Source organism: Talaromyces amestolkiae, assembly GCF_001896365.1.
Source record: "Talaromyces amestolkiae strain CIB chromosome Unknown scaffold7.1, whole genome shotgun sequence".
Classification (NCBI taxonomy): domain Eukaryota; kingdom Fungi; phylum Ascomycota; class Eurotiomycetes; order Eurotiales; family Trichocomaceae; genus Talaromyces; species Talaromyces amestolkiae.
The window spans coordinates 1,525,003-1,538,307 of NW_024468043.1; the positions used below are offsets into that span (position 1 = coordinate 1,525,003).

Consider the following 13,305-nt stretch of genomic DNA (forward strand, 5'->3'; position numbering starts at 1 on the left):
GAAGGTCAATATGATCTATGATCTATACCCTAATTTTTATTCGTAGATGTTATTGGCAAGGGTTAAAGACTGGCAGAATTGCGTCTATTTCGTAGTTGTAATGTTACAGTAAGTGGAAATTGAACAGCATAAAAATACATGACCGGATCCAAATCTATGTCCTGATTCCGTACATCCATTCCCCGTTGTACTTCATTGTACATCTATGTCATTCGAAATCCAAGAAATTATTGCGATCCGCGAACGACCTCCAAATGCTTGACAATAGCAAGATTCGCATCCAGCCATCTGTTGACACAGTTTTGTGCGCAGGCTTCCTCGGTTCGGTCGAGTGTCTTGGATGAGATTTTCGAGGTGACGCATTTCTTGAAGCAGATATCAGTGAGCTGGTGGACGGCTGTGATAGATGTCAGCTTGCTTCGTTGATGTATAACAGTACGTATGTGTTAAGTGACTTGACGTCATTTGGCGACTATCGCCTGACATTAAAATAGAAGAGTTGATGAAAGGAGAATATGGGTTTACAAAGACGTACTCTGCTGGATATTCGACTTTTGTGTCTCATTTTGCAAGAATTGGTTCAATTCTTGACGATCAGACATGCTGAGTTTGCTGATATCGAATTGTGGTTGGCCGTCCATTTTGTATGTTATTGCAGAGGTTCACTTTTGAAAATATGTCTTGGGAGTGTATTCGTTGTATTCTTTCTATGTTGGAACGGGCAGAATTGTGAAGTTGAAGACGTAGATGCTGATATATTTGATGCTTTCCGAGAAAATGGTAAATCAGCTATTTGCAGACAGCTCCGTAGCATTTCCGAGCGGTGGCAGGTGGCAGAAATGTACTGGCCTGAATTTAATATCTCGAGCTCCGCCACCTGACTCTTATACAACTTCAACTTCAGCAATAGAGACCTGTTCACATTCACTCGTTTACCATCCCAAAAAACTGACATATACTGCCCTTCAATAAAAAACAAACGAAGAAAAAGAAGAAAGCAAAATGCCACCAATCCGCACAACTCGCAACGCAAAACCTCCCCCCGCAGGCTTCGACGACATCGAAGACACCCTCCTAGAATTCAGCAATAAAATGAAAGATGCCGAGAACGCATCTCACGACGGGAAGAAGAGGCACGAAGTACTCTGGCCCATATTTCAGATTACGCATCAACGTACGTCCCCATCCATCAATACACCAACGTAAAGACAAAGAGGCTGATGCTTGGGTTTAGGGTCTAGATACATCTACGAGCTCTACTACGAGAAAGAAGCCATCTCAAAACAGCTCTATGACTGGCTTTTGAAGAACAAGTATGCGGACGCAATGCTGATCGCCAAGTGGAAGAAGCAGGGTTATGAAAAGGTGCGTTTTGTCCTATGATCCGGATGGAAATTGATGGCTGATATGAGGATTAGTTGTGCTGCCTCCGGTGCATACAGACCAAAGAGACCAATTTCAATTCCACGTGTATCTGCCGCGTGCCCAAGGCGCAGCTCAAGGAGGAGCAGGCGATACAGTGCGTTAGCTGTGGGTGTCGGGGTTGTTCGAGTAGTGATTAGCTTTCTTTCTGTCCCAAACATTTTAAGGATTTGTCGGTGTTGGCGCGTCTTCTTCGAAATAACTGGTTTCTGCATTACTCATATGTATTATGATTACTGAACTGATATGATGATACCCATGGTTTACTTCTTCAACTTGCAATTTGCAATATAAAAGTACTCATTGATGAGATGTTGAAAGTTCCAATTTAGACCTAAAGTATTCCTCTCCAACCCATACATGAACCCTCGCTATAAAAAAAAACCAGAATCAACCCAGACCCAATCCAATCCAATCAACGTACATGAAAAGACAGACAACATGCTAGAAATCAGATGCAACAAAATGACACTGAATGGCCGTCACAGACGGAAGCAAGACAAGCATAACAACGCTAGCTAAAAGGGTCATGTACATCAAACATTTTGTTCATTACATCGTGAGTAAACCGAATCCAAATTCCCGATCCCAGTGTGACATCCATCCTTCCCATCTAAAAAATCAAAGCAAATCAATTGAGAAAACGCCAGACCAAGAAAGAACACCGTAAATAGAATCTGATATATCAAACCAACACCGATGAATGAGCAAGCGTATCATCGTACAGTCATTAGAGCTCACGCATCAAAAGTAAGAGCTATAGCCTCGCTGATTAAGTGGCTGTCTAAGCCCACCAGCTTTGTTGATACCAGCGTTGCTAGTATTGTCTCTCGCAGTGTTGCCGCCAATCTTCTTGAATCCTTGCAGCAGATCAACACCGTCAACTTCCTCAGGGCTATCATCAAACATGCTAAAGGAGAAAAAGTCATCATTCGACGCATCGAGGAACCGAGCTGACTGATGTGCTGGGACTTTCGACGGAGAATCTTGGAAATGTGAAGACAATCCCTTGCCCGTCGATAGTAAGGAACGCCCAATCCGCTTGTTGACGCTGGTCGTGGTTATGTCTGCAAGCGCTGACTCGGCCAATCCAGTGGCAGTTTGCGTCTCACGCTTGATGCTGCGCTTCTCGGGAGACTTGCGAGCTGGAGTGTAAACAACATCTGCCACTGAATCGGCAAAGATGTCGAAATGTAGCTGAATACTGTCATTGGGTGTAGATGTTGTCTCGTCATGGATAGTAAACGCTGGGCTCCAGGGTAGTTCTTCTTCGGCAAGACCTAAATGCTTGATAGGCGAGTTGACCATATGCTGAATCTTGCGTCGATGATTACGAAGATTCGTATTAGGCGACAAAGATGGTGGCGGCTTGAGCGGTTTCTTGAATTTGATCATCGGTGTCAATGGCGGGGGKAGCAAGCTGATGTATTCGCCGCGCAGAGGCGATGAGCCAGCAACCGAGTTGGCGCTCTTCTTGAGAACCTTGGAATGGCCAGGACTTATGTCATGAGATGAGCTCCTAATCCGGGCAATCTCTTCCTCTGCACGGCCGCGTTTCAGGCGTGGAGGTTCAATGTCCAGATCAGAAGTCAGCATAACGCCAGTCTTGTTTGTCCTCATTACTGAAGACTCAAGAGACGAGTAGTAACCGCTGTCGTTGGCCGAAGCAGAAGGCTGATTCCGTGCGCGAGGAGCTGCTGCTGATGCCATTGGGCGAGATGGTGTTGGTGGTGTTCCTGCTCGAGTGAAACGGGCTGAAGGGGGAACGACTGGTGGAGATGAGCGAATAACTTGAGGAGGAGAGGAGCGAGGAACATTGGTCTGAGCGATATGAGATTCTTGCTCTGAACTGTCTTCTTGTAGAGCGGGGTCCGAGGCAAGAATAGTAGCATCAGACGATGGCTCTTGGATTTGAGAGATTTCAACAGGATGGTGAGAGGAAGAAGGTGGTAGCGGCGGCGGAGGAACCCTCCACATGGAGGTGCTCGGTTGAGGGGCAAATGAAGGAGCATCCCTTTGTAGGATAATCGGGGGGAGTGGAATGCTAGACAGTGTCGCACGCCGAGCAGACTTATCCTTGACGAATTGCGCTTCCATTCCAGGTTCGATGGCCCAATAATTGCCCTTACCAGGGTCATCTTTGGGACGCTCTTGCTTGATGAACGCTTTATTCAAACTAAGGTTATGGCGAATACTATTCTGCCAGCCAGAGTCTCCAGAACGGTAGAAAGCAAAGGTATCCGAAATCCACTTGTAAATTTGCGCCAGAGTCAACTTTCGACCAGGCGCCCTGAGAATTGCCATGCCAATTAGAACCGCATAACTATAAGGCGGTTTAGATCCATCGTCTTCAACAGGAGGCATTTCGTGAGGCTCTGGTAGTGTAAATGTCGCCGAGTCTTCGCGCTTCTGTTTCTTGTTTGCTGGCCGATCAATCAGGGGGGCTGATTCCATTAGAGTTCTCTTAAGTGGTCTCACCTGACATGATGGGTCAGGAAAGTCGGCAAAGGCGTCATTAGGAAAGCTAGAGGCGAAGTGGTGTTGAGTTGGGAAGGGAGATGGCGCGCTTGGAAAGGTCGAGAAAGCGGCCTGTATGGGTAATGAAGGAGCTCGTCGATGGATATGTTGATTTGAGTTTCTCTTGATGGGAGAATCTGTAGGGAACATGGATGGAGAAGGCGCAGTAATCGATACGAAGCCAAGTCTGCCTTGACCTGAATCAGACGTTCTAGGCCGCTGAGATCCTTTGGTTGGCGACGATTTCCGGCGTTCCAGAGTATTAGGCGGATTCAGCACGTATGGCGCAGAGTTTGTGGTGTTTCCATTGAGAGGAGGTAGAGGTGAGGGTTGCAAGGAAGCGGGCTGCTTCCTTGGATCCGAGGGTGGTAGAGGCATCATGTTGTTTAAGCCAGGTTGGCTATGTGTTGAGGCCATTTAGGCAAGCCAGCGGCTGCAGATAGATCGTTCAGTACGGGGTGATCACTGTCACACCGCCAGGTTCTATGATGAGGCGCAAGTCAGATGTTGGAGCATATGCGCGACGCGTCGGATGCGACGATATATTAAGCAATTTTGTTGTATTGTTGTTGTTGATGTTGATGGTGTAGATGATGTTGACGATGCGACGTTATAATGATCTTCTCAAGACTTGCAACGAACAATCGCGAAAGATCCCAGTCCAGGTCAAGTTGAGAAAAAGACAAATGGCGGCGAGGCCCGACGGGGAATACTAAGAATACAAGGCGAGAGAAAAGAGGAGCGGGCGATGGGGAAATCTAGTCGAGCCAGTTAAAGCAGGAGCAGATAGCGGACTACTGGACCAGGGCTGACGCCGTCACACAATTGTGGCGTCCTGAGCTAGGAGCGAGGATCAAAAGCCAGTCGCGTCGTGATAGTCCCGCATTGGCCGGTCGAGGCCTCCGACTCACGAAGCTAGGCGGATGCGATAGGGTCACAGTTATCGATAGCGAGCGATTTCTCTAAACGGGGCGCCCCTTCTAAGCTTAATGGATATAGATTGAATGAAAGATGGAAGGGGCGATGAAATGGGGTGAAGGATGGAAATGGAAGAGATGGACGAAATGCCAGAGAAGAGACAGAAGGGAGGAACGACGCGTTGTTGTTGAGGAAGGCGCGTCGCGTTGATGCGTTGGCAGCGCTAATCCACTTCCAGGTTTTCAGCACTCCAATCAGAGGCCGCGTATCCCGTGACCCATGTCATCATCGGGGCTGCCTGGAATGATTGGATCTCATCCCTTGCTCTTTTCCCTCTTCCCTCTTCTCTTGTTCCTCGCTACACTCTTTGATAGAAATTCCGACGTCCAATAGCCGCATACCTCTGCCGACCCCGTGCCTGCCTCCGGAGCGAGTCGCACATCCTGGCCGCCGGCAGAAATGACAGGGTGAGAACAAGCAAGGGTGTTGGTCGCGACAACCTACAGGCGTGTTTCACCCATTCTTGCAAGCCTAGCGATCTTGTTCTTGGATGATCGTCAAAGTCGTACTGTGGAGCCGGAACTGTGCGGTGTATCGAGGCCAGAGGACATGCTCCGTTCTGGTGCATTAGTTCTGCACAGTGAGATTCCGAGCCTGTGCCGGGACTCGGACTGCAACCTTGTTAGAGTGAATTAAGTCTATCAATCAAGAATTGAAATCAATGATTGGATCATTGTGGATCGTTTCGTCTAGTTTTGCTGGTTCCTGGCAGACCATTGAGACCTGAGGCGTTCCTTGCAGCTCCCTTTCCGTCTAGCCCTAATCACTCTCCTCAAACAGATAAACTCATCAAAGACTCCGAACGTTTTGTGTATGTACATTGAATATCAAAGTCTGTCTTTGTCAAAATCTCCACTGAATCAAAATAGAACGACGCCATTTCAAACTCCCAATGCACTTCAGAGAAATGCGACAATATGCAAAAATCTAATCCAGAAGAAGCTGTACCATAACAGTACGGAAAAGCAATAATCAAGTACAAGAAATAAATGACTGTATCGCTCGCTTGCGATGAACGTATAGACCAATCTCTTCAGAGCGTGCATGTATGATTGCAATGACAGTAAATGCAAGCAAAACTTTTTTATCATGCAGTGTCCGATATATTCAAGAAAAAGAAACTTTTCTTTGTAAAACTATTCCAAAAATGTAAAGAGGTTCGTGTGGAGGATATTAATAGCTCGATCGGCGTCTCTTTCATCGATCACGCATGAGATGTTGATTTCGCTAGCCCCTGTCGAATTGGTCAGCACTCGTTATCAAGGTCAGCTGTCAAAGAGACTCACCCTGCGAAATCATCTCAATATTCACGTTGTTCTCACCGAGTGTCGAGAACATCTTTCCCGCAACACCGACCATATTCTTCATCTGCTTGCCGACTAGACTCAGAATCGCCATTTCCGGTATGATATCTACCGCTCCGTATTTCCTTAAATCTTCAATGGCGCCACGGAGGTCTTCATCAATGATCTGATATTCATCCCGGCCAATTCCGTTCAGCAGTGGTAATTCAGAATGAAGAGCCATAGACACGTGGACTTCACTTGTCGAGATCAAGTCAATCGAAAGTCGCCACCGATCTAGCACCGAGAATATACCGGCGAAAAAGCCGTGGGATAGGGATCGCTTGTTGGAATGGACGTTGATAACTAGGATATTATGTTTGATGGTCACGGCCGTCGGTCTCTTGGGACCCTGGAGCTGCGCAGACAGGACGCTAGCACTCCTTGATCGGAACAATTTAGATTCATAACCACCTGCTATACGTTCAAGATCGGCCGTCGAGTCGGGGAATATAACTGTTCCGCTTCCCTTGGGGTTCATAACGTTCTTGATGCGAATCGGTATCCTTGCGCGGATGACTTGTTCCATGGTGAAGGGGTGGATGACCTCGGATCCATAAAAGGTTAATTCAGCGGCTTCGGCCGGCGTAATTGCTGGCAAGAGGCGAGCTGTTGGAACTTTGCGGGGGTCTGCAGTGAATATACCATCAACTTCTTTCCACACCTGCAGCTCTTGCGCATTGACGCCCACGGCGACTAAGGCTGCGCACAAATCGGTATATCCTCGACCAATCTTATCTAATAGACCTCCCGGGACTGGTCCAAAATATCCCGTAACAACGGGTACCCTTGACTCGCAGGCTCGGATTCTAGCTCCCAGATTCGCTGCCAGTTGATCGTAAAAGGCTTGGTCGAGACCGCCATTGCTGATGGTAAAATCTATAATTTCTGAAAGATCGACATATTCGGAATCAACACCGCGATCTTGCAGGAGAACAGCCATGAACCGACAGCTGAGCTTCTCCCCAGCACTAATCACTTTATCGACACATCGAGCGCTAGTTTCTCCGAGCGTCTGGGCGGCGTCAAGTATTTTGAGGACGTGGGCGCATTCATGGTTGACTTCTGATATTAATCGCTCTCTTAGTTCGGAGGACTTTATTTGCTGCTCGGCCACTTCCACGTGCTCTTGCCTCACGGCTTCTACTAGAATATCGTAGGCTTTCGATACCGAGTTTTGAGCGTCGCGAGCGGCTCGCAAAAGACTATACCAGGTCCTGGTTAGACATACGGATGTTGAGTATCGAAGATTGCACTCACCGATTTGTGGTACCCTCAGCCTTAGAGGAACTGCTGCGTGCGGAACATACGACGGCAACTCTTTGATCCGCCAAACTCGGTCTGATGCAAGGGTCAGTGGGAATTGAAAACTAATTGAGCAGAGCAACATACAGTACTATGTGATCGACTATATTGATAGCAAACTTGCCCACACTGGTTCCTCCAAACTTTTGCACAGTCCAGGAGGGCTCCGCCGAAGCAGTGCTACTATTGCCATTCGCCGATGGCGGGGTACGATCTGAAAGAGGCATCTGCAGGGAGATCGAGGCGCATATAAGGTACCGATGGGCAAATGGATGTTCTGCGGGTGTAGGTGATCGTATAATATAATATTTTTGGTTGTTCAGGGTGAATTGCGTGCGTGGTTGAATTTTTGCTCAGCTGGAACGACAGGCCGATTCCGCAGTTCAGATTTATTTCTTTGCGGACAGAGCGAATGCGGCCCCGCTGTGAGTCAGTTCTTTAGGTAGGCGCCTTATGTAAGCCGTCGCCGTTTGCCCCTCGAAATTTCCGCCTGCCCAATCAGACTGCTTTTGTCGCTAAGCAGTGACGATACGGTCGATAGGGCTGTGAGTGAGTCAGGACGGAAATTAAAGCTTCATGTAGATTATGATGAGAATGTGCTGAGACCCTTTATATGACTCATGACTCACGGGAGCTTCATATGTAACCCTAAGGGCCTAAGGGGTCACTGATAGTTGAACTGGCAGGCAACCCCAAGAAATCTTGTGCCCCAGCAAGAATGTACTATGTAATGACTGCCAATTGGGTGATGATTATAGCGTATTGATGTGGTAAATTTGCTTCGATGATACGTAATTAAGCGGATGTGCCTGAAGGTGCCTGAATTTCCGGGGATAAAGATTGTTCCACCTTCCCCAGAACATCATCTCCAGTCAACGACACCTCGGAATATCCTACACGCAGCAGACTGTCGAGCAAAGGAAGATAATTAGTATGAGTAGTCAGGAGACAGCAAAGGACTTTCTTCTGTCATGTCCATTCTGCGATTTCGAAGACTACGACGCGGAATTCCTCAGCCAGCACGTGGCTTATTGTCATCCTGAAGACCCAGCTGCATCTCTGCCCACACATATACCAGAAGACTGGGCGGCAGCGGAAGGAAATCTACAAGCGGCACAACCAGGCGATCCTGTAGCTGTTCTGGACACCGATGATCTCTATATTACTTGCCCCCACGGCTGTGGCGAGGAAGTCGCCAAGACCGAATTACAGTTGCATTTGGATCTGCATGTGGCAGAATCAGTAGCCCTAGATGAGACAGGTGATCTTCGTCTACAGTCTATTGATAATGGTGGACATGGCGCGGCGAGTATGAAAGTGATGGACGATGCCAACAATGACTTTGATGATGACAATGACGATCCGGGCCTACATCAAGACGACATAGTTGCACATGGAAAAGATATCGTGCTCAAAGGAAAGAGTACAAATAATCGTCGAAGACAAAAGCATGAGGCATCAAAATCAAGTCAGCATGGACACAAGGGTATCAGAAGATTAGGCGTAGGTCTTCCTCTTCCTTAATGCGCAAGGTCTTTTAGCGGGCATACTGACTTTCGGATTAAGCGGAAAGAACTGGGTCCATACGCCCACGAGAAACAGATGCCTTCATGGTTACAGAAATTACTTTTGTCTGGTCATATAGAAAACACACAAACGAGGATCGGTCCCAACGGATCACTCATCAAGGAGAAAGATATCGCCGAGAACGAAACCTCGAAAGTTATTCCAACGCTGATTGAGTTGTGTCGAGATGATCCCAGTGTCCAGAGGGCTTTTTTCTGCAGTCCTCGGGTTCGTCATATCTTCAAATTCATGAGAGAAGGCGGATTTTGCGGTTATAGGAATATCCAGATGCTCATTTCGCACATCATCGATGCTCGTATACCAGGCCACGAGCACTTTTCTGGCCGAATACCCTCGATATTGGAATTGCAAAATATGATTGAGCAGGCATGGGATATGGGGTTCAATAGTAGTGGACGGATCGAGACTGGCGGTATCAAGGGGACCAGAAAGTATATTGGTACTCCAGAGGTATGTTTCACATCAACACCGACTGGCTATGTTACTAACGTGACTTCAAATACAAAGGCCCAGGCTCTTTTCTTGAGTCTTGGAATCAAGTAAGTGATCCTCAGTTCTCAAACTCTACAAACCCTTCTGACCGCTAGTCATAGATGCATCCCCGGTGCTTTTGCTTCTAGTCCTGGACTTCGAGCCTACGACATGCTCCTACAAGATGTAGCAAACTATTTCCGATCCGGCTGTCCTACATCACTCCTAGAAAGCGACGAGAAAATCCTAGAGACTATTCTTCCGCCCATTTACCTACAACATCAAGGTCACTCTTTGACAATAATCGGCTTTGAAATTAACACTGCCGGAAGTGCCAATCTACTAGTCTTTGATCCGATGTTCAGGACGTCGCCAGCAATCCAGCGCTTGATTGGCAAGTTTGTGAGACCATCAGACCCGTCTCGAATATTGAAAGCTTGGAGGAGGGGACCACCGTATTTGCAGAAGTATAAGGAGTTTGAGATATTGAAACTAGTTCCTGAGTGATCGAATCGGACCGGGAAAAATTACGAATCTATGTTTACCGAATCGGCACATTCGGCTAGTCTTTGGAAGATCATCATGAGCAAGATCACATACACTGTTACGATGTAACATGAAACAGAAATAAGAACGGAGTAAATATCAAGTCAATCTGCCATTTCACCATGGCCGGTTAATATGCGATGATAATGACCGGCTAATGTTCTGATCTGCACAAATTGATGGAGGTTTTCCAGCAATATTCATAGACGCGCCACGATTAAACTTGTTACAGCATGAATGTTTCTTAAAGTCTCGAGGTAATCTACCTCGGTTTCGGGCATCGAATATACCGGGTCTGTCGATTGTAAGAAAGTTTTTCAAAAAAGAGCCGAACAACAATCTTCAGACACGTTTCGATATTCTTCTATGACACCCTTCTCTAAGTTGTTTTTATACTATTTGGTGATATCCTGGAAATCAGGTTAATGAATTCAATAATAATGGAGATTCATAACTTTTTAGTCCTATTTTTCATGCATGAATGGCCTGTATGTTCTACTCTCGATGGAAGCTGCTACATGTGGTTTGAACAGCCTGGACGTTGGCTTACCTTTGAAGGTTTCCAATTGGTAATGGTAGACTGGGTGCAGCAGTCTACGGTGATGGCGTAAAGGTCTTGGGTATCAACGAGAACTCCATCTGGACCGGTGCTTACCAGAACTACACTCCTACCAACATCACTGTCAATGAGTCGGTAATTCGCGAACTGTTTCTCGACGGTAACATCAAACGGAGGGAAACACGTTGACGATAGCTCAGATGATTCCCACCAACAATTCGCCACGCTCGTATGGCTATTTCGGGAATATAGTTCCTGACTTCGGTCATAGTTTTGCGGATATGTCGGACTACATCCGGTGGCTTGATACAAAACAAGGAATTACAGGAGTAACATATCAAGTTGATGGTGTTAACTTTACGTAGGTATACGCCTCCTAGGTACCGGAGTGGATTTACGCTGATTAGATCCGTCAGTCGAGAGCTATCAGCAGGGCGTTTTAGTGGCAAGATACACACAGCCAGCTTCCCGGATGTTTTGAATCTCAAAATCACAATAAATCGCACAATTAACGTTGAAGCCTTGGTTGGGTGCTGCGACGTCAAACAACAATACGTTCACGTTGGGCCTCCGAAGATCCAATCTTATGGACTGGCCAGGCTCGGTTTGTGCTCGAAACTGGTAAGCACTCCTTAGTCGTAAGCTCGTCCATCAGGCTGACTCACTTAGGCTCTGCTACAACATCAGACCCAATTTTGATAATACAAGGCGCAACCGTGGTAGATATGTACTTTGATGCCGAGACAAATTTCAGGTATGCCACGCAACCCCGAATGGGAAGCCGAAATGAGAAGCAAAATAGACAAGGCATATGGGATGGGCTACGATGCCAATAAAGCTTCCGCGATTGCGGATGCAAGTACATTGTTAGAACGGGTTACTCTTGATCTAGGCACTTCACCTAGTTGTTAGGCCGACCTCCCAACTGATCAACGAATCGCTAATGCCAGGAACACATCAAACAATGTTCAATTGACAATGCTGGTATTCAACTTTGGCCGCCATCTTCTTGTCGCATCTTCACGGAGAACAGATACGAATGGCAAATCACTTCCTGCCAATCTACAAGGAATCTGGAATAACTCAACCTTCCCTCCATGGGTGGTAAATACACAATCACATCAACATTGAAATGAACTACTGGCCAGCTGGGCCGACGAATCTAATTGACACGCAAGAGCCGTGTTCGATCTTATGGCCGTTGCAAATGCTCGTGGCAAGGCTTTGGCTTCGACAATGTACAATTGTTCAGGGACAGTGTCTCATCACAATTTGGACCTCTGGGGTGACCCGGCTTCGACAGACAATTATACAGCATCGACAATGTGGCCGATGGGGGCGGCGTGGCTTTCATGGCATATGATGGACCATTACCGCTTCACCAGTGGTAAGCAATTTCTGAAAGACACAGCTCACCCCTTTTTGACCGATGTGGTGGATTTCTATCAATGCTATACTTTTGTGTATGAGGGATACAACGTTTACCGGTCCCTCGTTGCCTCCTAAGAATACTTTCATTGTCCCAGATGACTTTACTGATGCCGGCTCAAACGTGGCAGTCGATATTGCCCCCGCCATGGATGGTCAGTTGATTGTTGAAGTATTCAATAATCCGATCGAAGCAGGCAAAATTCTGGGTCTTGACGATGATATTGTCTCTGCTGCAAAGGAATTTCTACCAACTATCAGACCACAACATATCGGCTCCTTAGGACAGATCTTCGAATGGCGAATCGAGTATGAAGAGTCTGCCATTGGACAAAGACACTTTTCTCCGCTGTGGGCTCTGATGCCAGGACGACAATTCAGTCCGCTATTGAACTCAACTCTGGGCACAGCAGCAGAAGTCCTCTTGGACCGCCGCGTCTTGCACGGCTCTGGATCAACGGGCTGGTCACGTACTTGGCTCATCAACCAGTATGCGCGTCTATTCCGCGGTGACGACGCTTGGAGTCAACTCAACGAATGGTTTGCTGTGTACCCTACCCCTTACAATCTGTACAATACCAACGAGGGTTCCGTGGGACCGTATCAGTTTCAGATTGATGATAATTTCTGTTTGTCAGTGGTGTCAGAGATGCTGCTACAGAGTCATATTGGAATCGTCCATTTGTTGCCGGCACTTCCGTCTACGATTCCTATTGGCTCTGTTCAGGGCCTCGTTGCTCACGGCAATCTTGTGATTGACATTGCTTGAAGTGAGGGTGCGATGACGAGTGCTACTAACACATCGCGCAATGGGGGAGCTTTACAGCTTCGATATGCGAATGGCTTGGCTATTGCGGTGAATAGTAAGATTTATACTGGATCGATTTTGACGTCGGTTGGTAAGGCGTACCATATTACTTTGGGCTAGGCGTTCGCGTCTTGCAAAGTGTTCCGTATCTACATATGGCTGAAAAGAGTCATTTATAAAATACAATATCATCATGATATTGAATCACTACCGTACAGCGTTGATAGAAAGAGTATCATAGAACCATAGATGAATACCGATAGACCACACTGGAATACTTCAAGAAACCCTATGTGCTCCTCTAAACTACCAGGTATTTTCGTTAAACGCAAAGCAAGAAG

The 13,305-nt window shown here is 47.0% G+C and overlaps 5 protein-coding genes across 5 annotated transcripts; 2 read left to right on the plus strand and 3 right to left on the minus strand.

The window, feature by feature from the left end:
- Positions 1-227: 227 nt before the first annotated feature.
- Positions 228-641, minus strand: BHQ10_004544 (uncharacterized protein; the record flags this gene model as incomplete). Its single annotated transcript, XM_040876921.1, has 2 exons — positions 228-397; positions 536-641. The coding sequence occupies 2 exons, from the start codon at positions 639-641 to the stop codon at positions 228-230; spliced, it is 276 nt and encodes a 91-aa protein (XP_040733048.1).
- Positions 642-1,002: 361 nt separating this feature from the next.
- BHQ10_004545 (uncharacterized protein) lies at positions 1,003-1,562 on the plus strand (the record flags this gene model as incomplete). The annotated part of the gene is made up of 3 exons (XM_040876922.1): positions 1,003-1,174; positions 1,235-1,365; positions 1,419-1,562. The coding sequence occupies 3 exons, from the start codon at positions 1,003-1,005 to the stop codon at positions 1,560-1,562; spliced, it is 447 nt and encodes a 148-aa protein (XP_040733049.1).
- Positions 1,563-2,166: 604 nt separating this feature from the next.
- Positions 2,167-4,320, minus strand: BHQ10_004546 (uncharacterized protein; the record flags this gene model as incomplete). The annotated part of the gene is made up of 1 exon (XM_040876923.1): positions 2,167-4,320. The coding sequence occupies one exon, from the start codon at positions 4,318-4,320 to the stop codon at positions 2,167-2,169; it is 2,154 nt and encodes a 717-aa protein (XP_040733050.1).
- A 1,733-nt stretch (positions 4,321-6,053) lies between these two features.
- Positions 6,054-7,792, minus strand: BHQ10_004547 (uncharacterized protein; the record flags this gene model as incomplete). Its single annotated transcript, XM_040876924.1, has 4 exons — positions 6,054-6,151; positions 6,204-7,465; positions 7,521-7,601; positions 7,653-7,792. 4 exons carry the CDS (start codon positions 7,790-7,792, stop codon positions 6,054-6,056), a joined length of 1,581 nt encoding a protein of 526 aa, XP_040733051.1.
- A 706-nt stretch (positions 7,793-8,498) lies between these two features.
- Positions 8,499-12,925, plus strand: BHQ10_004548 (uncharacterized protein; the record flags this gene model as incomplete). Its single annotated transcript, XM_040876925.1, has 11 exons — positions 8,499-9,068; positions 9,132-9,602; positions 9,660-9,691; positions 9,746-10,021; positions 10,749-10,863; positions 10,929-11,089; positions 11,145-11,332; positions 11,398-11,482; positions 11,907-11,966; positions 12,032-12,115; positions 12,199-12,925. The coding sequence occupies 11 exons, from the start codon at positions 8,499-8,501 to the stop codon at positions 12,923-12,925; spliced, it is 2,769 nt and encodes a 922-aa protein (XP_040733052.1).
- Between the last annotated feature and the right edge of the window lie 380 nt (positions 12,926-13,305).